This window comes from Eubalaena glacialis, chromosome 2, assembly GCF_028564815.1.
Source record: "Eubalaena glacialis isolate mEubGla1 chromosome 2, mEubGla1.1.hap2.+ XY, whole genome shotgun sequence".
In the NCBI taxonomy this organism is placed as follows: domain Eukaryota; kingdom Metazoa; phylum Chordata; class Mammalia; order Artiodactyla; family Balaenidae; genus Eubalaena; species Eubalaena glacialis.
The window spans coordinates 185092423-185114642 of NC_083717.1; the positions used below are offsets into that span (position 1 = coordinate 185092423).

The 22220-nt window shown below is 48.1% G+C and overlaps 2 protein-coding genes across 7 annotated transcripts in view; one reads left to right on the forward strand and one right to left on the reverse strand.

The window, feature by feature from the left end:
- The window catches only part of DDX24 (DEAD-box helicase 24), a 48451-nt gene that overhangs the window by 15270 nt on the left and 10961 nt on the right, over window positions 1-22220 (reverse strand). For 2 of the 4 annotated variants that reach the window (XM_061181198.1, XM_061181201.1), the window contains exons 2-4: window positions 17787-17993; window positions 3642-3739; window positions 2309-3028 (exon numbers count right to left, since the gene is read on the reverse strand). In XM_061181198.1, the coding sequence (XP_061037181.1) occupies window positions 2309-3023 (715 nt within the window). In that variant the 5' untranslated portion in view covers window positions 3024-3028; window positions 3642-3739; window positions 17787-17993. Of the gene's footprint in view, window positions 1-2308; window positions 3029-3641; window positions 3740-4357; window positions 4446-17786; window positions 17994-22220 lie in introns of those variants that run through there. The other 2 variants (XM_061181199.1, XM_061181200.1) reach the window with 2 other exon arrangements.
- LOC133084497 (interferon alpha-inducible protein 27-like protein 2) lies at window positions 4452-20374 on the forward strand. Of its 3 annotated transcripts, none has more exons than XM_061181202.1 (7): window positions 4452-4555; window positions 8098-8196; window positions 8479-8604; window positions 8998-9147; window positions 18364-18393; window positions 19408-19569; window positions 20117-20374. In XM_061181202.1, the coding sequence occupies exons 3-7, from the start codon at window positions 8532-8534 to the stop codon at window positions 20323-20325; spliced, it is 624 nt and encodes a 207-aa protein (XP_061037185.1). In that variant the 5' UTR covers window positions 4452-4555; window positions 8098-8196; window positions 8479-8531; the 3' UTR covers window positions 20326-20374. The 3 variants fall into 3 exon arrangements, with proteins under 3 accessions (XP_061037185.1, XP_061037187.1, XP_061037188.1); XM_061181204.1 differs by having other exon boundaries at window positions 8483-8604; XM_061181205.1 differs by lacking the exon at window positions 8098-8196 and having other exon boundaries at window positions 4473-4555.

Consider the following 22220-nt stretch of genomic DNA (forward strand, 5'->3'; position numbering starts at 1 on the left):
CATGTAACACAGGGCGTGACGTATTTTAAATGTTAAATAAATGTTCTAAGCTATTACTGTTACCTCCATCCCCCTTTCTTAGGGTTTCCTCCCTCTTCCATCTTTATGACTCTTATACAGGACCTCACCTCAAGTTTCCTGACCACTCTTCCAGAAATCCAAGGCACAGAGTGTCTAGATCAGGGGTCCTCAACCCCCAGGCCACGGACCGGTAGCGGTCTGTGGCCCGTTAGGAACCAGGCCGCACAGCAGGAGGTGAGCGGCCGGAGAGTTAGCGAAGCTTCATCTGTATTTACAGTCGCTCCCCATCGCTCAAATTACTCCCTGAGCTCGGCCTCCCGTCAACATTATGGTGAACTGTATGATTATTTCATTATATATTACAATGTAACTAACAATAATAGAAATAAAGTGCACAATAAATGTAATGCACTTGAATCAGCCTGAGACCACCACCCACCCCCTTCCGTGGAAAAACTGTCTTCCACAAAACCGGTCCCTGGTGCCAAAAAGGTTGGGGACCGCTGGTCTACATGGTCTAGCTCTGAAATGGAGCAGGACCCTATGGTCCTCACCCCCCATGTCCTCTGCCTGCCTTTGTCTGTGGAAAAACTTCAGCCAAAGAATAAGTTTAATCAGAGAAGTGAGAAAATGCAGAAGCAAAGGAAAGCAGTCCAACAAGACCAAATAATAATAGTTTAGTCAATAAGCATAGCTAAGGACCTTTAGTTCCTTCTCGAGGGCTATAGATAATATTCTGAGCCATATCCTGTGAGCTGTCTTGTAGATATCCTCTGTGTATCTACAGATAAAACGCCCACCAGGTGGAAAAAGTTAACTACATGATGACCAGACTGTAGCCATGACATAAGCTGCCATTCCGAGAACTGGCCTCAAGAGAATGGAAACAAACCGACCCTGGAACTGAAGATTAACTGTACTTAAAACAATGAAGACGATGCTGGTCAGACCACCAATGACCAATTTCAAGATGACTGTCAACAGCTGACTCTGCTGTTTCTGCATGCGGCCCCCTCCCCTCCATCTATAAAAGCTCTTGTCCACTGGATGGGGGCGGGGGTCGGCCTTCAGACAGGAGCACCCTCCGCCCCGCCCCCCCCCCACCCCCGTTGCCGGCATCCAAAATAAAGCAAACTTTCCTGGCCACCAACCTGGCCTCTTTACTAGCTTTTGAGCGGCGAGCTGCTGGACCCACTTTTGGTTACAGTTCTACGCCATACAGTATAGTAGCCACTAGCCACATACAGCTGTCAAGCACTTAAAATGTGGTTACTCTAAACTGAGATGGGCGGCAAGTTGAAAATACACATCAGAGTCTGAAAACAGTATAAAAATAAGAATGTAAAATATCTCAATAATTTTACATTCATTGCGTACTGAAATATGCTATGTAATTGGTTAAATATATTGTTAAAATTAATTTTCACTTTTTAAAAACCTTTTTTAATATGGCTCCTAGGAAATTTTAAGTTACATATGGGGCTCACATTACCTATATATTTCTATTGGTTACTGCTGGTCAAGTTAGACTAATAGTTCCAGGCTTGTATTGCTCCTTCCCCCATCAGTAGTTTAGTCTCCCCAGGGTGAGTCAACCTGTCCTGGCTTCACAAAGTCTTAGATGGCCCAAGGAATGAGGGATCTTCAAACAATGCCTAGTCCCAACAGTCACCTCCTGCCCAAATCTGCCTACCAAATCCACCCAATGGTCATCACAAACTCAAATCCTTCCAATGCCAATAAACCCACCAACTCCCAACGCAGCCCTTTTTATCTTTGGACAACTCTTGCGAATGAGACACTTCTTCCTTATACTAATGAAGATCTACCTCTCCAGAGGGCTGATCTTAGCCCTACTTTACCTCTGAGCCATTCAGAAAAGGCTCAAGACCTGGAAAAAAACTACCATTTACAGATCACTTACAATGTACTGTGTAAATTTTAGTTTACTATTGTTCTTTGTTACTAGTTTGCTATTGTGTAAATGTATAAATTTAGCAGGCACTTACATTTAACCCACATAGCAAAAGAAGTAGGTACTGAAGTTGTCTATCTCCATTTTATAATAGGGTCTACAGGGCGCAGAGAAATAAAGTGACCTGGCTAGGGCACCAATCAGGAAGTGGCCTATTTCAACCCAGAGCTAGCCGACCTCTAAAAACCTTCACTCAACAGTGCTTCTGTGGTCATGCTCCCAACATTCCCGTCTCCCAGCCAACCAGCCTGTTAGCAGCCACAAGCTCAATCCAGAAGCAATCTTGCCCTGGCCAGATAAGGATGCCCTTACCTGTCTCAGCAGCCCCAAGGATGTCCAGTTTGTCACGAATGGCAGGTGCCAAGGTCAGAGCTTGGACTGGTGTGGGGGCAGAGAAGCCTAGAAAGCTGAGCGCTCGGAGAACTGGCTTGGGTACAAACAGATCCTTCCAAGCTGATACATCTGCCTTGTGATCACGCATTTCAGGCATCCACGTCTTTGCTTTTTTGGGCACCTTTGGAGTAGTACCCTGGGGAGGCTCTGATTTTTTTTTCCCTTTCTTGTTCTTCTTTTTTGGAACTGTCTGGGCCGGGCTTTCTGATGCCATCTCCCCTACCTCTGGATCAGGACAAACTGTGCCATCTCCCCGGGGCCCTGGCTCAGTATCTTTGCCCTCAAACACTTTCTGGGCACTGGTTCCTTCAGTTTCCACATCTTTACTCTTCTTCAACTTCATCTTTTTCTTTGAGGAGGTAGACTCTCCTTCCTCCTCTCCTTCTGAAACAGCTTGTGCCTTTCTCTTCTTGGGCTCCTCCTTTGAGAAGAGACTGGAGGAACTCTCCGCAGAGGAGACCAACTGATAATCCGTCAGTTCCTCAAAGCACACCAAGTCATCCATCTGTCCGTCTGCAAACACATTTGGGTCAATCTTCACCTGCTTCCATTTTCCCACAACTTTGATGCCCTTCCTCTGAATTCTGCCATAGTTTGGTGGCTCTGGCCTCGATTTTTTCTCTTTCAACTTCATGGTTGCTGAAAAGGAGAGAAATGTTCCATTAGATTGGCAACTGAGAAGCACAGGGTTCTGAGGCAACAGACAGTTTCTAAGCAGCCTACAGAGTATCGGGCCCTGCAAAGAAGTAAAGACACAAAGATGGCTCTAACGCTGATGCTGCCAGCTAGAGAAGATCAAAGAAGGAAAGAAATGTACCCGCAGAGTGGGCTTGGCCTGCAACAGAGGGGACACAGGAGGTGTGGCAAAGACACATGAGCGAGATCTGGTTTGGATTCCAGATCCAATGCTGACCGCTCGTGTGCCCTTGGCAGCTCCTGCTTAATCCTCTCTGAACCTCAGCGTTCTCATATTTTTAAAAGGGGGGAGGGGTTTACTAGCTAGGTCACAAAATGTTCTCTGCAATAAATAACATTATGGAAAGCATGGAGGGTGAAGCTTGCCACTCCCAAGCCATTTTGAAGGCTGAATAAGAATCTGAGGGGGTCGCTGGAGGGTGGGTGAGGGGGACAGCTTTATTAAGAGTGCACAGAGCCTTCTTCCTTCTCAAGCCTTGCCCCAAGAGGGCAGATGTCTTTGCCACCACTCTGGCCTTTGCCAAATGGCTTAAAACCCAACCAGCTTTTTCATTACCTTTTAAGTGATTTAAAAACAAGTGATCTATGCACAAGTCGTCAGACTGGAACTCAAGCCACGTTCTCCCTTTTCACAAAGGCCGAGAAAAATAGATCCTGTGGAAAGACAAAGGGAAACCTTGGTTCAAATCTGGACCCGTCACTGGCCAGCTCTGGGTCTGGGGTGCACGTATTAATCACTGTGAGCCTCAGTTCCTCGTCTGGAAAATGGGGATGATGAGGGTGTGTGTCTCCTTGGATCGTCACGCGAAGACAAAAAGGTGACGCACGTCCAGAACCGCTCAGCATGGCGCCCCGCCGGCAAAGCAAGCCAGAGCGCAACGAAGGTTCACCCCCAGCATGGGCTACGCCGCGATCACAAGCAACCCGGATCAACGACGGGGGGAAGGGGGGAGGCACATGGGGGCGAGGACGCGGACTGCGACCCGCAGAGCAAGCGGTAGGGGGCGGGGGGGGGGGGGTCCCTCCTCCTGGCGCCCGGCCAGGCGCTCGGCGCTGGCGCCTCGCGTCAGGCACGAACCGGCTCACGAAGCAGAGAAACCGAGGGGCCCCCGGCGCAGGGTCGGCCAGGCCGCTTGACGAGGCCGGCGGCCGCCCTCTCTGGTCCCAAGAACCAAACGGCCCGGAGAGCCCCGCGCTGGGAGGCCGCCTCTAGCTCCTCTCGGGTGCCAGGTTCGGCCCCGGCCCCGCTCCGGCTCCAGCCTCGGCACTCACCGTGTAGGGGCGCCGACTAACCGCCTCAGACACTGCTGCACCAGCCCTCCTCGGCAGCGTCCACCGCAGTTCCGGGGAGGGGCTTGCGCTCACGCACGCCTGCGCGTTGGGAAGGAAGTCCCGCCCCCATTCTAGACCCCGCATTTAATTCGCTGCGCGGGGCGGGCTTTCGCAGTCCGGGTACCGAGAGTGCGGACGGTGAGTTCAATGGGCTGCGCGGGTAGGTCCTCCTCTCGGGCTTAGGGAGCGGGAGCAACAGGTGGAGCCCGCCGTACCTCCTCTGAAGGGGCTCTGTTCTAGCTCATGTATGGGAACGTAAGTTCTTGTATTCTTGCTTTGGTTTTAGCGCAGTGGCTGTTTACGTACTGGCTGTGTGCCTGGAGCCTCGCAAACGTTTTAGCATTTAATTTACAACTCAAACAGCCTGTATTGGAGGTGGTGTTTTCCGCAGGTTTTCATGCCTCGCCTTTGCTCACTGATGGTTGGGGAAGGTCGGGCTGCCTCCAATAATCAAGCTAAACTGGGTCCTTTGTTATATGCAGAGAAATCAGCTTCACGGTAGTTAATCTTTTTTTCGATGTGGGGATCACCAGACCATCTGGGAAACCTTTCCCATGCACTGTCTCTATGTCCGGTGACTTTGGGAAGTCCTAAAGGACAACGGGGGAATTCACCAAGCTTAGGTCGAGTGAGCCTCCCCACCACCCCAGAGCCACCATGGGACACAGCTTAACTCATTTCTTGGAGGAACTTGCCAGTGTGTCCCCAACAGCCTGGGTGGCATAGTCTGTGCCCAGCTGGTGCCTGAAGTCTACGGGGACTGCACTTCCTGTGCTCCGGACTTCCTCATAGGTACTTTTCCATCTGGCTGTTCATTTGTATCCTTTAATATCCTTTGTAATAAATCAGTAGTGGTGAGTACAGTGCTTTCGTGAGATCTGTGAGCCTTTTGGCAAATTATCAAACCCAAGGAAGAGGTCATGTTACGGAACGCAAGTCTGTGTGCCTGACAAACAGTGAGGCCAAACAATACCAAAACGTCAGTTTGGAGCAGAGAAAGGTATATTGCAGGGCCCTTCAAGGAGACGGGTGGCTCATGCCTTAAAAACCCAGAACTCCCCAAGCTTTCAGCAAAGCCCTTTTATAGGAAAGGTGAGGGAGGGGCATGGTTAGTGGTTGCAAACTTCCTGGTGTCACATCCTTCCTTCTTGAGGTCAGGTCACGGTCAGGTCACCATGTTCCTGTTAGCCTCCACCAAACAAATGTTATTCTCTGTTCTGACGAGGAAGGGCAAGGTCCCAAGGCACAACTTTCACCCTTCGAGGTCCAGGCACTGCCTAAGAGGAGGGGTTCCCTGTGCAGACAGGTTACCCTGCCCGGGAGCCTTAGTCCAGCACCCAGTCTGGGTCCTCCCGCCAGTGCCCAGGCCCCGCTAAGGAGGCAGATCTCAGCTGGTGGCGCCCTCAGGGCCAGGTCCCCAAACCCTGCCCAAACGTCATCACTGAGGGACCCAGGCTCCCAGAACCCCAAGGGCCCTCAGGCTCCTCAGGCCGCCCAGACAGAGGCCGGTCCCATGGACGGTGACCCATGGAGACCGCTGCACGACCAAAACAACCCAAAAAACCTGTTCTGCTTAAGTTACCTAGAGTGACTTCTGTTATCTGCAGCCAAACCCTGACTAATAGATGCATGGAACACATACACACACACACACACACACACAATGTTATCTCTTTTAAAAATGATTTTTAGTATTAGCAAGATTGAATTTTCAAATATTTATTGGCCATGTATAATTCTTTTTTTAGGAACCACCTCTTCTAGTCTGAGTTCCTTTTTAAAGACAGTTCTTTTGAAAAATTGTTTCATAAGAACTCTCTTTACATTGGGGATTCTCATGATGCAAAGGGTATTGGTTTTTTTTTTTTTCCCCTCAGTAGATTCCATGTCTCTTACCCTTGTTTGTGGTGTTTTTAATGTCACATGTGGTCTGATGGTACCAATCTCTACTGTTCCATAGGTTGTCTTTCTAGCTGTCTTCTAGTGACAGGAAATTCAGAGAAACCAATAGGCCTGTTTCTCCAGGAGGGGGATGTCCCTCATGCCCTGAATTCTGCCAGGAAAGTAGATTGGATACCAAGTGACGTGGAGGAGGGGCTCCTGCAACCTTGCTCTGAAAACCTCTCCCCTCTGTGTCCCATGGACAGTGTCACCCAGTATCCCAGGGGAAACTGGAGCAGTTTTTGCTGAGCTGTTTGGGGCTGTTGTCCTAAAACTAAGCAGGGGTGGGGGTGGGGGACAGACAGGTCCTAGGTCTGGTCCCTCATGTCCTTGTATTGCACGAGGGACAAAGCCTCATTTCCCAGGACATTCAAGCATATTCCAAGCAGAGGCCTCTTCCACCCCTGATTCTGCCCCTTCTTTCATTTCCTGCTCCTCCTTTTCCCCCCAGCTTCACACTGAGATTCTCACTTTCCCCTTTTTTCTCCTTATTCATTCTTTCATTCGAAACACATTTACTGGGACTTCCCTGGCGGTCCAGTGGTTAGGACTTCGCCTTCCAATGCAGGGAGTGCGGGTTCGATCCCTGGTCGGGGAGATAAGATCCCACATGCCTCACGGTCAGAAAACCAAAACATAAAACAGAAGAAATATTGTAATAAATTCATTAAAGACTTTAAAAATGGTCCACATCAAAAAGAATCTTTAAAAAAAAATATTTACTGAGCTCCTGACCCAGGGGAAGAAGACAGACAAATCTACACTTTTCATGAGACTTATTCCACTAGGGGTAAGGAACAGAAAGAAGTAAATGTAATAATAGCACCTATTTTGTGAGTGCCTATGTGCATCCAAACTAAGGCACATCAAGGGTAATTCACTTGCCAAAGGTCACAACTAAGGATTCCAACTCAGGCACTGGTCAGAGATCATGCTGTTAACCACCAACCCATACTGCCTCCTTGGTTATTACAGATGTGAGATTAGGTCTCTGTGCCATTTGTCAGCCAAGGTAAAATGTTTTGTGCTATAAATTTGTAAATCATGGCAGGCAGGGGAAGGACGATCTCATACAAAATAAAGTTCAAAAGAATTGCAGTCGAGTTTTATAAAAAGGAGGACTATGGATTTCTCACATATCCAAGAAGGGATTTTGAGAGGGAAAATAACGGTCCCGCAGAAGACTCACCCACGCAGGCCTCATCCTTGCATTAGCGTGCAAAGGTGAGTTCTACCTGGCACCAAGCCTGGGAAGAGTTAGACTCACTTCCTCCTTGAACTTTTGGGCTTAGACGTCATCCAGCATGGAGGGGATGGAAAAAGATATGCCATGCAAATGGAAATCAAAAGAAAGCTGGAGTAGCAATTCTCATATCAGACAAAATAGACTTTAAAATAAAGACTCTTCCAAGAGACAAAGAACACTACATAATGACCGAGGGGTCAATCCTAGACGAAGATATAACAATTGTAAATATTTATGCACCCAACATAGGGGCAACTCAATACATAAGGCAAATGCTAACAGCCATGAAAGGGGAAACTGACAGTAACACAATCACAGTAGGGGACGTTAACACCCAGCTGGCGTCCTCAGCAGCCTCACCACCTGCAGAACTGCTGACACTGCTCTTCCTTCCCAGACAGTGACCTCGCAGGGTAGGCAGGGGCGTAGGAAGTGGGGGAGGGGAGAGAGCAACAGGACCCCACTCACTGTATCCCTCTCTGCTTCCATCCAGGGCTGCTGTCACCGTGACCAGAGGGGAGTGTGCTGGGAAGGGGCTTGAGCCCACCTTTACCAGGAGACTTTGGGAACCTCCAGTCTTGTATCAACCCAGGTCACTCTGAAGCCCTGAGACTTAGGCTGGGTGGGCAGTGGGCGGGGCAGAGATGGATTATTGGAGGTGAACAGGATTCTGGAGATCAGGGAGCCAAGCAAAGTCATTATTAACTTTAAAAGCTGTGGTCTGTGCAGATTTGGGGGGCAGGCTGGAAGTGCCCGCAGGCTCCTTTAGGACAGAGGGCAAGGCTGGGGCAACAGAGAGGTGCCCCTGCCCTTCCCCCGCCAGTCCATCATAAATCAGGCAGAGCACTTCTGATTTTCACACTCTGTTTCTCAGAAAGATAGTGGTGTCCTTGGCTCTGCACCTAGTGTTCTCACACTGCCTCCAAGATGTCAGCTAAAGCCATAGAGAGTGGGGGAGGAGATGCCACTGACCCCTTCCAGCTGGAATCTCCCTCTTATGGTGAGTGCCCTAGGGAAGCTCCAGAGGGCGGGGTGGCCCAGGGCTTGGGGTGCCTGAACGAGGGCGGAGGGGGTCTGGGTTCTGGCCTGGAGCTGCCACCAGGTGCACTGTGCCCCATCAGGTCTCTAACCTCCTGGACCTCACACTCCTGCTCTGTGAAGTCTGGAACCTGCCAGCTCCGCGTTGGTGCTGGGTCTCCCTCTCTCTGTCTTCTCCTTGGGTTCACCTCCAAGCATCTTTGTCACCTCTTAGCACAGCTGCCATTGAGGTCCCCTCCCAACATCAGAGTTCTTGGGAGTTTCGGGAGATGGTGGAGGGCGCCGTGTGGGGCCTCTGGTCCCTCAGCTGCCCACCCCGCTGGGAGCTCCCCCCCCTCTTTTTTTTTTTTTCCAGAGGAGGATGAACCTTCCCAGTTATCCGACCAGGCCTCTGATGGTTCTCCTGGGAAGCCACCACAGGGGCCACCCCAGGGGCCAGATGGATCTGGCTCTGACCCCAGAGACCCACCCAAGGATGGAGGCAGCAATTTCTCCCATAAAGCAGGTAACTGATCCCTGATCATCAATCCACGGGCCCTCACCCAACTCCCCACTGCTCAGTTCAGCCTTCTGAGTTGTCAGTGTCAGGCCCACGTTCCTGATAGAATCTCTGACACTCACATTGTCAGAAAAAGGGCACAGTATACATGAGAGATGAAATAAATGATGCTCTAGAATCAGAGGAGCCACACTTCAGGACTTGGCTCTGCCTCTGACTTGCTGAGTGACCCAGAACCAGTCACTTGCCCTCTCTGGGCCTTGAATCGTTTGCTTTTAAGCACAGGGTAGGATGAGGTCCCTCTTAGGGCTTTCCCAGAGCCAGGTCATATTCTGTTAGGAGGAACGGAGGTGCTGCTCAGGTTCCTGGGCAGCCGGCAGGCTCAGGCTCAGGCTCAGGCACGGCTCCTTGCCGGTTAAGTCCACTGGCTTAGCCCGACCTTTTGGCCCCATAGCACCCAAGGCGGGTGAGTACCATTTCTCCATTTTCGCTCCTCCTGTGATGCCCCAGGGCCTGGTTGCTAAAGTCCACCCAGGACACACCCTCGCAGAGCAGTGTCACGTGTAAGGGTGGGGCTAGCCTGGGGCCAGGGCAGCAAAAGACACAGTCTTTTTGGTTTTTTTTGGGGGGGGGGGCCCCGGTAGAATGCACATAGCATTAAATTTACCAAGGTAACCATTTGTCAGCCTGCAGTTCAGTAGTGTTGACTATATTCGCATTACCATGCAACCAACCTCCAGAACTCTCTTCATCTGCCCAAAGTGAAACTCTGTACACATTAAACAGTAACTACCCATATCCTCCTGCCCCCAGCTCCTGGCAACCACAGTTCCTTCTGGCACTATAAATTTGACTAATCTAATCTAATTTCCATGGAGGTGGTATCATACAGTGTTTGTCTTTTTGTGACTAGTTTATTGTACTTAGCATAAGGTTCCCAAGGTTCACCTGTCTGTCAGAACTTGCTGTGTAAGGCTGAATGATATTCTATTGTGTGTATATACCACATGGTGATCATCCATTCATCCGTTGATGGACACTTGGGTTGCTTCCGCCTCTTGGCAATTGTGATCAATGCTGCTGTGAACACGGGGGTGCAAATATCTGTTCAAGACCCCGCTTTCAATTTCTTTGGATATATATCCAGAAATGGGATAGCTGGATCATATGGATTTCTATTTTTAATTTTCTCAGGAACTGCCATACATTTTCCATAGAGGTGATGGTGACTAGGGTGGCAGTGGTGGAGCCAGAGACAGGTTAGAGTCATGCAGCCACAAGCCAAGGATTGTTGGCAACCCCTAGACAATGATGCTACAAAGAGGCAAGGAAGGATCCTCCCCTAGAGCTTTCAGAGAGAGCCTGGCCCTGCCTACACCTTGATTTTGGACTTCTGACCTCCAGAACTGTGAGGGACCATGAGAGAATCAACACAGTTTGTGGTAATTGGTTACAGCAGCCTCAGGAAACTAACATGGGCAGACCTCATCTTACCGTACTTTGCAGATACTGCGTTTTTTACAAGTTGAAGGTTTGTAGCAACCTAGCATTGGCAGATATTGGTTCACATTTTTAGCAATAAAGTATTTTTAAATTAAGGTATACTCCTTGTCTTTTTAAACAAAAGGCTATTGCACATTTAGTAGACTACAGTATAGTATAAACATAACTTTTATATGCAGTGGAAACCAAAAACTTCACGTGATATTTGCTTTCTTGCGGTGGTCTGGAACCGAACCCTCAGTATCTCCGAGGTGTCCCTGGACAGAGATTGAAAATCCCATTGTGGTTGAAGGCTGTATTAGAGTCAGAATCTGTACAAGGAGGAGGTGGGAGTCTCTAGGGGGGTGCTGGACATTGGTAATAAAGAGGGGGCAGTTTTTGTTAGTGACAGGGTCTAGGGCAGCACCGTCCAATAGACCTTTCTGCGGTGATAAGCATGCTCTCTGCGTGATCCAGTATGGTAGCCACTAGCCACATGTGACTATCGAGTCCCTGAAATGTGGGCCGTGGGACTGAGGAACTGAGTTTTAAATTTTATTTCATTTTAATTAACTAAGATTTAAATAGCACACATGGCTAGTGGTTCCTATAGTGGGCAGCATGAGCCTAGTGTATGACCTTGGGTATGTGTGGCATAGAGTTCAAGATTCTTGGAAGTGAGGCATGAGAACTTCAAGGCCAGTTTGTTGGATATATCATCTGTGCAGAAACAGAAACCCTCAAGACAAGTCAGGGGTTCTGATGGAGAGAGAGGTGATGGTGAGCTATGAGCTGCAACCTTCAAGAAATGACTGGAGGTCTGAGCCTGATTTCGTACCTTCTCTCCCTTGCCTGGGACCAAGGCTCCTCTTCGTGGGGAGCTGGCTGAGCTCACTCCTGCAACTCCTGAAATCTCCGGAACTCTTGGTCCCAGCTGCCCCAGCACCCCAGTCCCTGCCGCTGTCATATGTCCCTGCCAGCCCCAAGAGCTCTCAGCAATTCGACATGGTCCAGGCATGCTCTGCCCCGTGGTGCCAGGGTCTCCAGCCACAAGGCGGGACACACAGAGGAAGCAGGGTGACTTCTCTCTTTTTTTTTTTTTTTAAATTTTTGAATTTTATTTTATTTATTTTTTTATACAGCAGGTTCTTCTTAGTTTTCCATTTTATACATATTAGTGTATACATGTCAATCCCATTCTCCCAATTCATCCCACCAGTACATCCCCCACCACTTTCCCCCCCTTGTTCTCTACACCTGTGTCTCTATTTCTGCCCTGCAAACCGGTTTTTCGAGGTTCCACATATATGCGTTAATATACGATATTTGTTTTTCTCTTTCTGACTTACTTCACTCTGTATGACAGACTCTAGATCCATCCACATCACTACAAATGACCCAATTTCGTTCCTGTTTATGGCTGAGTAATATTCCATTGTATATATGTACCACATCTTCTTTATCCATTCGTCTGCTGATGGGTATTTAGGTTGCTTCCATATACTGCCTATTGTAAATAGTGCTGCAGTGAACATTGGGGAGCATGTGTCTTTTTGAATTATGGTTTTCTGTGGGTATATGCCCAGTAGTGGGATTGCTGGGTTGTGTGGTAATTCTCTTTTTAGTTTTTTAAGGAACCTCCATACTGTTCTCCATAGTGGCTGTATCAATTTACATTCCCACCAACAGTGCAAGAGAGTTCTCTTTTCTCCACACCCTCTCCAGCGTTTGTTGCTTGTAGATTTTCTGATGATGCCTATTCTGACCAGCGTAAGGTGATATCTCAATGTAGTTTTGATTGCACGTCTCTAATAATTACTGATGTTGAGCAGCTTTTCATGTGCTTCTTGGCCATCTGTATGTCTTCTTTGGTGAAATGTCTATTTAGGTCTTCTGCCCATTTTTGGATTGGGTTGTTTGTTTTTTTAATATTGAGCTGCATGAGCTGTTTATATATTTTGGAGATTAATCATTTGTCCGTTGATTTGTTTGCAAATATTTTCTCCCATTCTGAGGGTTGTCTTTTCATCTTGTTTGTAGTTTCCTTTGCTGTGCAAAAGCTTTTAAGTTTCATTAGGTCCTATTTGTTTATTTTTGTTTTTATTTCCATTACTCTAGGAGGTGGATCAAAAAAGATCTTGCTGTGATTTATGTCAAAGAGTGTTCCTCCTATGTCTCCTCTAAGAGTTTTATAGTGTCCGGTCTTACATTTAAGTCTCTAATCCATTTTGAGTTTATTTTTGTATATGGTGTTAGGGAGTGTTCTAATTTCATTCTTTTACATGTAGCTGTCCAGTTTTCCCAGCACCACTTATTGAAGAGACTGTCTTTTCTCCATTTTATATCCTTGCCTCCTTTGTCATAGATTAGTTGACCATAGGTATGTGGGTTTATCTCTGGGCTTTCTATCCTGTTCCATTGATCTATATTTCTGTTTTTGTGCCAGTACCATATTGTCTTGATTACTGTAGCTTTGTAGTATAGTCTGAAGTCAGGGAGTCTGATTCCTCCAGCTCCATTTTTTTCCCTCAAGACTGCTTTGGCTATTCGGGGTCTTTTGTGTCTCCTACAAATTTTAAGGTTTTTTGTTCTAGTTCTGTAAATAATGCCACTGGTAATTTGATAGGGATTGCATTGAATCTGTAGATTGCTTTGGGTAGTATAGTCATTTTCACAATATTGATTCTTCCAATCCAAGAACATGGTATATCTCTCCATCTGTTTGTGTCATCTTTGATTTCTTTCATCAGTGTCTTATAGTTTTCTGAGTACAGGTCTTTAGCCTCCTTAGGTAGGTTTATTCCTAGGTATTTTATTCTTTTTGTTGCGATGGTGAATGGGCTTGTTTCCTTAATTTCTCTTTCTGATCTTTCGTTGTTAGTGTATAGGAATGCAAGAGATTTCTGTGCATTAATTTTGTATCCTGCAACTTTACCATATTCATTAATTAGCTCTAGTAGTTTTCTGGTGGCATCTTTAGGATTCTCTATGTATAGTGTCATGTCATCTGAAAACAGTAACAGTTTTATTTCTTCTTTTCCAATTTAGATTCCTTTTATTTCTTTTTCTTCTCTGATTGCCATGGCTAGGACTTCCAAAACTGTGTTGAATAATAGTGGTGAGAGTGGACATCCTTTTCTTGTTCCTGATCTTAGAGGAAATGCTTTCAGTTTTTCACCATTGAGAATGATGTTTGCTGTGGGTTTGTCATATATGGCCTTTATTATGTTGAGGTAGGTTCCCTCTATGCCCACTTTCTGGAGAGTTTTTATCATAAATGGGTGTTGAATTTTGTCAAAAGCTTTTTCTGCATCTATTGAGATGATCATATAGTTTTTCTTCTTCAGTTTGTTAATATGGTGTATCACATTGATTGATTTGCGTATATTGAAGAATCCTTGCATCCCTGGGATAGATCCCACTTGATCATGGTGTATGATCCTTTTCATGTGTTGTTGGATTCTGTTTGCTAGTATTTTGTTGAGGATTTTTGCATCTATATTCATCAGTGATATTGGTCTGTAATTTTTTTTTCTAGTATCTTTGTCTGGTTTTGGTATCAGGGTGATGGTGGCCTCATAGAATGAGTTTGGGAGTGTTCCTTCCTCTGCAGTTTTTTGGAAGAGTTTGAGAAGGATGGGTATTAGCTCTTCTCTAAATGTTTGAATAGAATTCACCTGTGAAGCCATCTGGTCCTGGACTTTTGTTTGTTGGAAGATTTTTAGTCACCGTTTCAATTTCATTACTTGTGATTGGTCTGTTCATATTTTCTATTTCTTCCTGGTTCACTTTTGGAAGGTTATACCTAAGAATTTGTCCATTTCCTCCAGGTTGTCCATTTTATTGGCATAGAGTTGCTTGTAGTAGTCTCTCATGATGCTTTGTATTTCTGCGGTGTCCGTTGTAACTTCTCCTTTTTATCTCTAATTTCATTGATTTGAGTCCTCTCCCTCTTTTTCTTGATGAGTCTGACTAAAGGTTTATCAATTTTGTTTATCTTCTCAAAGCACCAGCTTTTAGTTTTATTGATCTTTGCTATTGTTTTCTTTGTTTCTATTTCATTTATTTCTGCTCTGATCTTTATGATTTCTTTTCTTCTGCTAACTTTGGGTTTTGTTTGTTCTTCTTTCTCTAGTTCCTTTAGGTGTAAGGTTAGATTGGTTATTTGAAATTTTTCTTGTTTCTTGAGGTAGGCTTGTATTGCTATTAACTTCCCTCTTAGAACTGCTTTTGCTGCATCCCATAGGTTTTGGATTGTCGTGTTTTCATTGTCATTTGTCTCTAGGTATTTTTTTATTTCCTCTTTGATTTCTTCACTGATCTCTTGGTGAAGAGATTTAGTAACGTATTGTTTAGCCTCCATGTGTTTGTGTTTTTTACGTTTTCTTTCCCTGTAATTGATTTCTAATCTTATAGCCTTGTGGTCAGAAAAGATGCTTGATATGATTTCAGTTTTCTTAAATTTCCCGACGCTTGATCTGTGACCCAAGATGGGATCTATCCTGGAGAATGTTCCATGTGCACTTGAGAAGAAAGTGTAATCTGCTGTTTTTGGATGGAATGTCCTATAAATATCAATTAAATCTCTCTGGTCTATTGTGTCATTTAAAGCTTGTGTTTCCTTATTAATTTTCTGTCTGGATGATCTGTCCATGCGTGTAAGTGAGGTGTTAAAGTCTCCCACTATTATTGTGTTACTGTCGATTTCCTCTTTTATAGCTGTTAGCAGTTGCCTTATGTATTGAGGTGCACCTATGTTGGGTGCACGTATATTTATAATTGTTCTGTCTTCTTTTTGGATTGATCCCTTGATCATTATGTAGTGTCCTTCCTTGCCTCTTGTAACATTCTTTATTTTATCTGATATGAGTATTGCTACTCCAGCTTTCTTTTGATTTCCATTTGAATGGAATATCTTTTTCCATCCCCTCGCTTTCAGTCTGTATGTGTCCCTAGGTCTGAAGTGGGTCTCTTTTAGACAGCGTATATGTGGGTCTTGTTTTTGTATCCATTCAGCAAGCCTGTGTCTTTTGGTTGGAGCATTTAATCCATTTACATTTAAGGTAATTATCGCTATGTATGTTCCTATTACCATTTTCTTACTTGTTTTGGGTTTGTTTTTGTAGGTCTTTTCCTTCTCTTGTGTTTCCCACTTAGAGAAGTTCCTTTAGCATTTGTTGTATAGCTGGTTTGGTGGTGCTGAATTCTCTTAGCTTTTGCTTGTCTGTAAAGCTTTTGATTTCTCCATCAAATCTGAATGAGATCTTTGCCAGGTAGAGTAATCTTGGTTGTAGGTTCTTCCCTTTCATCATTTTAAATATATCGTGCCACTCCCTTCTGGCTTGTAGAGTTTCTGCTGAGAAATCAGCTGCTAACCTTATGGGAGTTTCCTTGTATGTTATTTGTTGTTTTTCCCTTGCTGCTTTCAATAATTTTTCTTTGTCTTTAATTTTTGCCAATTTGATTACTGTGTGTCTCGGCGTGTTTCTCCTTGGGTTTATCCTGTATGGGACTCTCTGTGCTTCCTGGACTTGGGTGGCTATTTCCTTTCCCATGTTAGGGAAGTTTTCAACTATAATCTCTTCGAATATTTTCTCGGGTCCTTTCTCTCTCTCTTCTCCTTCTGGGACCCCTGTAATGCAAATGTTGTTACGTTTAATGTTGTCCCAGAGGTCTCTTAGGCTGTCTTCATTTCTTTTCATTCTTTTTTCTTTATACTGTTCCACGGCAGTGAATCCCACCATTCTGTCTTCCAGGTCACTTATCCGTTCTTCTGCCTCAGTTATTCTGCTATTGATTCCTTCTAGTGTAGTTTTCATTTCAGTTACTGTATTGTTCATCTCTGTTTGTTTGTTCTTTAATTCTTCTAGGTCTTTGTTAAACATTTCTTGCATCTTCTCGATCTTTGCCTGCATTCTTTTTCCAAGGTCCTGGATCATCTTCACTGTCATTATTCTGAATTCTTTTTCTGGAAACCACTTCATTTAGTAGTTTTTCTGGGGTTTTATCTTGTTCCTTCATCTGGTACAGAGTCCTCTGCCTTTTCATTTTGTCTATCTTCTGTGATTGTGGTTTTCGTTCCTCAGGCTGCAGGATTGTACTTCTTCTTGCTTCTGCTATCTGCCCTGTGGTGGATGAGGCTATCTAAGAGGCTTGTGCAAGTTTCCTGATGGGAGGGACCGGTGGTGGGTAGAGCTGGGTGTTGCTCTGGTGGGCAGAGCTCAGTAAAACTTTATTCCGCTTGTCTGCTGATGGGTGGGGCTGGGTTCCCTCCCTGTTGGTTGTTTGGCCTGAGGTGACCCAACACTGGAGCCTACCCGGGCTCTTTGGTGGGGCTATTGGCAGACTCTGGGAGGGCTCACGCCAAGGAGTACTTCCCAGAATTTCTGCTGCCAGTGTCCTTGTCCCTTGGTGAGCCAAAGCCACTGCCTGCCTCTGCAGGAGACCCTCCAACACTAGCAGGTAGGTCTGCTTCAGTCTCCCCTGGGGACACTGCTCCTTCCCCTGGGTCCCGATATGCACACTACTTAGTGTGTGCCCTCCAAGAGTGAAGTCTCTGGGACTTCCCTGGTGGCGCAGCAGTTAAGAATCCGCCTGCCAATGCAGGCGACATGGATTCAAGCCCTGGTCCGGGAAGATCCCACATGCCGCGGAGCAACCAAGCCCATGTGCCACAACTGCTGAGCCTGCGCTCTAGAGCCCGTGAGCCACAACTACCGAGCCCGTGTGCCACAACTACTGAAACCCGCGCCTAGAGCCCACGCTCTACAACAAGAGAAGCCACCGCAATGAGAAGCCTGCGCGCTGCAACGAAGAGTAGCCCCCACTCGCCACAACTAGAGAAAGCCTGCCTGCAGCAACGAAGACCCAACGCAGCCAAAAATAAATAACTAGATAAATTTATAAAAGAAGAAAAAAGAGCAAAGTCTCTGTTTCCCCCAGTCCTGTCAAAGTCCTGCAATCAAATCCCACTAGCCTTCAGAGTGATTCTCTAGGAATTCCTCCTCCTGTTGCCGGAACCCCAGGTTGGGAAGCCTGACGTGGGGTTCAGAACCTTCACTCCAGTGGGCGGACTTCTGTGGTATAATTGTTCTCCAGTTTGTGAGTCACCCCCGCCCCATCAGTTATGGGATTTGATTTTATTGTGATTGCGCCTCTCCTACCGTCTCATTGCAGCTTCTCCTTTGTCTTTGGATGTGGGGTATCTTTTTTGGTGAGTTCCAGTGTCTTCCTGGCGATGACTGTCAGGAAGCAGGGTGACTTCTGATGGGGGAATTAGAGATGCTTCCTGCAGAAAGTGACAAGTAGGCTGAGCCCTGGAGGATGGGGGGCTTTCACTCCAACTGTAGCCTGGGATGGGTATAGGGTGTCTGGAAGAGGGAAAGACCAGAAAAGTCAAATTTATTCCATCACAAATGAAAATAGCATGCTTTTCTTGGGTTTTTTGGGGTTTTTTTTTTTGAGAAAATGATACCAAATGTATTGACTTCACAGAGCAGCATGAAACCTTTTCAAGGCAGGTGCCCCTCGCCATCTGGAGCATAACAGAGCTCCGGACTCTCGTCCATCCACCTCTGCATTCTCAGAAAATCAGACTTCTCGGGAAACGCAGGAAGAGGCCAGGCAGGGTCTGCTCTCTTCTCTGATCCCAACTCCAGGGAACCCCTCCCACTGTGGCAGCAGTGGGGGTGCAGGGGGAGGCCAGTGCCATGCACTCATGGGGGTGCTTTTTGTCTCCAGGAATGGCCTGTGCAGCCGTGATTGGAGGAGGTGAGTCTCTATGGGAAGAAACTCAAGCCCCCATCTGACCCTGGCCCTGGGTCCCCGGGACCACCTGGCCTTGACCAAGCCCAAGATTGCCTTGAGCCCCAGGACATGGGTGGGTAAGGGTGCAGTGGGCAGGGGACAGAGTTGGAACACTCGAGGTGACAAGAACCTTGCCAAGAAGGAACCGAAGCAAAGCCATTCAATGCACCCAGGTCCAATCTCAGCTTCTCCAGGCAGGTTGTTAAATCTGTCTGAACCCATGATTCCTCCCCAGAAAGCAGGGCCAGGGGTACCTCCAGAGGGTTGTAGGGGATGTGTAAGCTGAGCTGTAGGGATTCCTCGGACTGGTTTACAAACCCTCTAGCTTATCCTGTGAGCCCAGAGGTTTCCAGCTGTGCCCCTGGCCAGCATCCTCTAACACTGTGGCCAGAATTCAAGAAAATGAAAACATTTCTGTCACACCAGCCACAGTCTCAAGTGCTCATTGGCTACATGCAGCCAGCGTGTTGGACACTGCAGATACAGAACGTTTCCTGGTTGCAGAAAGTTCTATGACTGCACTCTCTGGAGATGTAGGGGGCCCCTGGGGGGACGCCCACAGGCAGTTGCAGGGCAGAGGGCAGAAGCTACCACCTCAGCACCTCTTCAGAAGAGCAGCTCTGTCGTTATTCTGTGGGCCCTGTGATTGGGGGAAAGACACTATTTTCCCTGCCAAAAGGGGGCGCTTGAAGACCACCGCTCCTTTAATTTTATTTCACACAAGGGCGGTTGAGGCACAGGGAGGTCAGGTGAGCCTTCCAGGACCACAGCAAAACAGAGGAATGCACAGGCCTGGGATCCAGCTTCTTGGGGGGCCCCGTCCACTTGTGTCCACTTCTACAGCCTTCCTTTGCCTCAGGCCCTGTGGCTCTCACGAAAGCCAAGTGGACCCCTCACCTCATCCCCCCAGGAAGGTATCAGGGAGATCTGGGGAGTCTGTCCCCTGGGGCCAACCCTAAAGCTCCTCTCCCCTTACAGCCCTGGCCGTGGGGGCTGTGCCCGTGGTGCTGGGCGCCATGGGCTTCACCGGGGCAGGAATCGCCGCCTCCTCCTTAGCGGCCAAGATGATGTCAGCGGCCGCCATCGCCAATGGGGGCGGAGTTGCCGCCGGCAGCCTCGTGGCCACTCTCCAGTCCGTGGGTAAGTGTCCGGGCGGGAGGAGGGGGGGAGGGTGTGACACCCCAGCACAGGATTCAGGCCAGCGGCTAAGCCGGAAGGAGGGCCTGTCTCCTCCTCCAGCTTCGTGGGCATCAGTATCCCTGGTCCTTTGTGTCTCCCTCACTGTCCCCTCTTCTGTTTGGGGGTGGGTTTGGGGGCACTGGGGGCGTGCAGCGCAGCAGGTGCGCGTTCCCCATCAGCCCTACAAAACCTGCGTAGGGCCCTCCCCTCGCTGGGCCCAGCCTCGTGCTGGGGAGGGAGAGGCAGAGACCCTCTGCCGTTTCTCAGAGGGTCTGTCCTGTCGCTGGTGGAGTCACCACCAGAGTGCGTGTCTCCTCTTCGGGCAACCATGGGCAACCCCTCCCCAAAGCAGACCTCCTGGGGTTTCAGGAAGTAGAGGAGGGAACAGGACTGGGACGTCTGGGTCTTGGGCCTCCTGAGGGTCCTGGGTTCTCTGACCTCCACTGTCCTGCCAGGAGCTGCCGGGGCTGCCTGTCCCCTTGTGCTCTAACTCCCTCTTCTCTCCCAGGGGCAGCCGGACTTTCCATGTCATCCAACATCATCCTGGGCTCAGCTGGGTCAGCTTTGGGGGCCTGGTTTTGGGGTAGCAACGAGAAAGCCACTTCCCCTCCTCCACCAGGATCCAGTACTGAAGCAGAGGGGGGCTCCCGTGCTGGAGATGACTCTCCAGGGCCTCAGGATGTCAGTCCCCCAAATGACAAGTCCTCTGCCTCCTAAAATTCTTCAAAGAAGCATAGGAAATAAAGACGAGACGCTGTGACCTTCACGAGTGTCCGCACTGCATTCTTGTTTACCAGGCAGGGCGCAGCGCATCTGCAGAGCCATGGCTTCGGGATGGGGGACAGCAGGAGCTCTGTAAAAATGGGCACTGATATCTGCAATAGGAAGCCACGTCCGTTGCAGTCCTGCCACCCAGCTGTGACCCTGGGAAGGTCATGTCTCCCCTTTGAGCCTCAGTTTGCTGCTCTTTGGATGGGATCGTGGATCACATGTCTTCAAAGATGTCAGCCAGAGGCAGCATTATAGGATGGCTTGGCCCTGGGGTCAGTTTGAGCCATTGACCCTCAGTTACGAAACACTTTATCCTCAGGGATTATTGACCCCTCCCCTCTCCACCCAAGACTCTGGGTCTGACTGTATCATGAGTCTAGGAACTCAGCAACACTGTCTGCCTGGCCTGGTGGCCTTTGGAGCTCTTCAGGTAGGTAGAGAATTTGCATTTCTCCAGAGAGCTCTGTCCCGGTTGGTGTAGAGCTCAGGGTCCTTAGGCTCCAAGGGAGACTGGCCAGAACCTGCAAGGACAGACAGGCCTCCCTCCCCTGGTGGGGCTCCCAAGAGGCTTGTCAATGCAGAACACTCATCTATCTCCTAAGGCCCACTGGCTGCCTGGCCCTGGATCAGGTGGCAGGCATTCTATGTGTGTTGACCTGGCCTCTGCCACGTGCCTGCCTGCCCATGCAGATAACCCATACCCAGCTTCTGGCAGCCCTGCTTCCACTTTAGACTGGACTCTCAGATCTCATCCTATTGGCTCCAGGACCCCGGCCCAGGTCCCCACTCTGGCCTTCACCCCTGTCTTGCTTTACTGCCCCTCCTCCACCAGGCTCTCTCCCTCGGATGCTGCCTCAGCTCACTCATACAGCTCCCAGCTAGCCTCAAGGGCTCCATCCCAGGCTCTGTGGCTTCAGTGGATCCAAGGGGTCCCTATCTGCTTAGGGTGTATAACAGAGAAGAACAAACCTGACTCCACAATGGATCTTTTCCTTGAGCTCTAAACTTTGTGCTCTATTGCCTGTGCTTAGTCGTGCTGGTTCTGTACCTTTTGTAACAGAATATTCCTGTTGCCTGAAATCTACAGGACAGCCCATTCTCAAGGCTCTGACCCTTAAAGGTATAATACTTCTCCATTAAAGCTGGAGAACAGAGAATAACATTTGTCTTGTTGGAGGTTTATAGGAACATTGTGACCAGACCTATGGGGGACAGCTCCAAGAACAAAGGCACCAAGAAGATTGCAACAACCTGCCACACCCCCTCCCCTTTTAGCATAAAAGAAACCTGAATTCTAACTCAGGGAAGATGGTTCTTTGGGACAGGAGTCCCCCATCATCTCGGTCTGCTGGCTTTCCGAATAAAGTCTCTATTCATCGCCCCAACAACTTGTCTCTCAATTTATTGGCCTGCCGTGTGGCAAGCCATAGGAGCTTAGACTTGGTAACAGGTGCAGTGTTGGTAGGGGTGGGGGGAGGCAAGCACACAGTTGATGGCGTTAAGGGACCTGTGGTCAATTACAGTAATGACCACATTCTCCAAGCCCTTTCGATGTATCTGTACAGCTCCTCTCACCAAGGGCTGGTATTTTATTGTCCCTCCCTGAATCTGGGCTGGCCTGCTGGGACAACAAACACACGGACAGAACGGAATGCAGGAGTCAACCCATTTACTCCAGACGAGGTCCAGACACACGAATGAGCCCAGCTACGTTCCACAAAGCCAGCCCACAGCTATCTGCTGATGTATGAGGGAGCCCAGCTGAGACCAGAGGAACCACCTGTCTAAACGGCTGACCCACCGAATCCTGAGCTCTCTATATATCTTTATTCATTAAATTT